This window comes from Balaenoptera ricei, chromosome 10 (assembly GCF_028023285.1).
Source record: "Balaenoptera ricei isolate mBalRic1 chromosome 10, mBalRic1.hap2, whole genome shotgun sequence".
NCBI lineage: Eukaryota > Metazoa > Chordata > Mammalia > Artiodactyla > Balaenopteridae > Balaenoptera > Balaenoptera ricei.
This window is the reverse complement of record NC_082648.1, coordinates 77,288,666-77,290,876: the sequence shown is the minus strand read 5'-3', so window position 1 is coordinate 77,290,876 and position 2,211 is coordinate 77,288,666. Positions and strand designations below refer to the sequence as shown.

The window sequence follows — 2,211 nt, the reverse complement described above, 5'->3', positions numbered from 1 at the left end:
GGGCCAGAGATTACGTGGAAGAACGATCGAGCGAGCAGAGAAGAGGGGTCCTTTTGGAGAGAAAGGCGTGATCCCAGCGGCAGGCACGTGGTGCTGCGCAGAGAGAGAGAGACACGAGGCTCTTCAGACCATCAGATCTGGCCAAACTTGACGGCAGCTTCTAGGACGCTTCCGTTTAGATCTCTCGGAGCTCCCTGAATCATGACCCAGCCCCTCGATAGCAAAGAGGATCCTCCTAACCTGGGCCGCGGGGGGGCGTCCTCTGCCCCATTAAGCACCTGGTCTTCCTGCCATCGAAGGCGCAGGGGCGCTCCGGTTTACAGGTGGTGGCATCGCTATGGTCCCAAGGCCGAGTATGAGCCCCCGAGGAAACAGCCGAAGCAACAGCACGGCTCAGGACGTTGGTTCCAGCCACCCAGACGTCCCTCTTGGGCCGTGTATTCTAATTGGGGGCGCTGGGGAGGACCCTGGCACCCACCTCCGGAGGGATTCCGGAAGCCCCCCGGCCGGGCGCAAGTGATCCAGGTGTACGGCCTGCACCCATTCTGCCTTTGCTGCTGCTCCTGCTGGCGCGGGCCCTGGAACCCCGGCTGGGCGAGGCCCCCGGGCAGGAAGAAGCACTGGGGCCGCCGGGGCCGCGGCCTGCGCCGCGACCCTCGCCGCTCCTTCCAGAGGAGCCCTTCAGAGGATCTGAGCACGCTGCTGCGGCCGGTCAACCTGTCCAGGTGGCGGGTACCCGGCCTGCGGGCGCCGCGGAACACCACCCAGTTCATCATGAACCAGATCTACGAGGATATGCGGCAGCAGGAGGCGCTGCGCGCGCAGCAGGCCCAGGCGGGCGGCACCGCGTCCCCGGCCGGCTCCTTCGGAAACGATGCGCCCCCCAGCGGTGGCGAGGAAGACGCGGAGCTGCGGGAAACTTTGTACAGCTTTGGGCAGAATCCTTCTCTAGCCTTCAGTCCTGACCCGGATGGGGAAAACCAGTCTCCAAACCCACAGCTGGTAGAGGAAGAGGAGAAAAACGATGACGATGAGGAGGAAGGCTGTGACGAGGAGGAGTGTGATGGCAAGGGGTTGGAGAGCGAGGAGGAGGATGCAGAGGCTGAGGCCAAGGGTGAAGAGGAGGTCGAAGAGTCTGACTCTGCGGAGGAGGGGGAGGAGGAGGAAGAGGAGGGGCTGCAAGAGGAAGAGGAGGGGCTGCAGGAGGATGAGCGGAGGGAGGAAGAGAATCGTTTGCCTCTGGAAATGCCTTTATCGATCCTCGTGGGGGCGGAAGAAGAGAGAGAGAACTTTATAAACTGTACTAGTTTAAACCCAAAACAGATAATTCCCAAAGTGCCCCAGGAAGCTCTCCTCATGGTACAGGACATTAACTGTTAGACGTCAGGAAAGGGACTGAGGAATGAGATGGAACTGATGTGAGGCTAAAATGAATTAGCAACTTATTAAAAACTAATTAAAAAAAGAGTTCCATTAATAAACATATCTATGTAAACCCCTTCTTTGGCCATTATAAAACGTTTAAAAATTGGTGTGTTTGTGTATGACTATGAGTGAGGGAGGGGGAGCTTTCAAATATAATTTAACTGGAAACGATTAAAGGCCAAATATTCATTACTACAGTTTGAATAGTTTCATTTGGTGTTTTCCCCGCTAGATGCTTGAGGTTTTTGGTTTTTGTTTTTAAATTCTGGCAATGCTGAAAATGTTTCTTTTTATAACAGATTTATACATTCCATGCCTAAGAAGCATGTGCCGTGTCTATTGAATGTCCATCAGTGCTCTTAACATGATAGCTGAAACCTTTTTAAAACGCCTATTTTAATATTTTTTTCTTGTAGTTTTTCCACCTTCAGAGTTCATTTTTGAGGGTTGTATCTTGGTAACCCCATTTGCAGTCTCTTGTGGCATTGCTCATTTATATTCCTTGTTCCACAGTGCTATGGATCTTCCTCAGAAGAACGTGAAGTTGCTTCTGTGGAGCTGGTTATCTGCCATGGCCTCAACAATCCATAAATCCACGAATGGAGAGGATTCCCCATGGTCAGAAGTCAACTTGCACACCTAGTTAAAATCCAAGGAAACTGCAAACAGTGGAACATAGCTTAGATTTTGAAGCCTTCTTCCTGGATATATTCCTTGTCATAAGTTCACAGGAATAATAAAAATAGTTTTTGCAGAATGGATTTTTTTTTTTTAAAGATGATTGGC

The 2,211-nt window shown here is 52.1% G+C and overlaps 1 protein-coding gene across 1 annotated transcript; it reads left to right on the top strand.

Moving 5' to 3' along the window:
- The first annotated feature begins 201 nt into the window (after positions 1 to 201).
- Positions 202 to 1,380, top strand: CCER1 (coiled-coil glutamate rich protein 1). The gene has a single exon (XM_059934729.1). The coding sequence runs from the start codon at positions 202 to 204 to the stop codon at positions 1,378 to 1,380; it is 1,179 nt and encodes a 392-aa protein (XP_059790712.1).
- Positions 1,381 to 2,211: the final 831 nt, after the last annotated feature.

Excerpts from the sequence above, each read along its gene's own strand:
- CCER1 (XM_059934729.1), top strand. The coding sequence starts at position 202 with ATGACCCAGCCCCTCGATAGCAAAGAGGATCCTCCTAACCTGGGCCGC.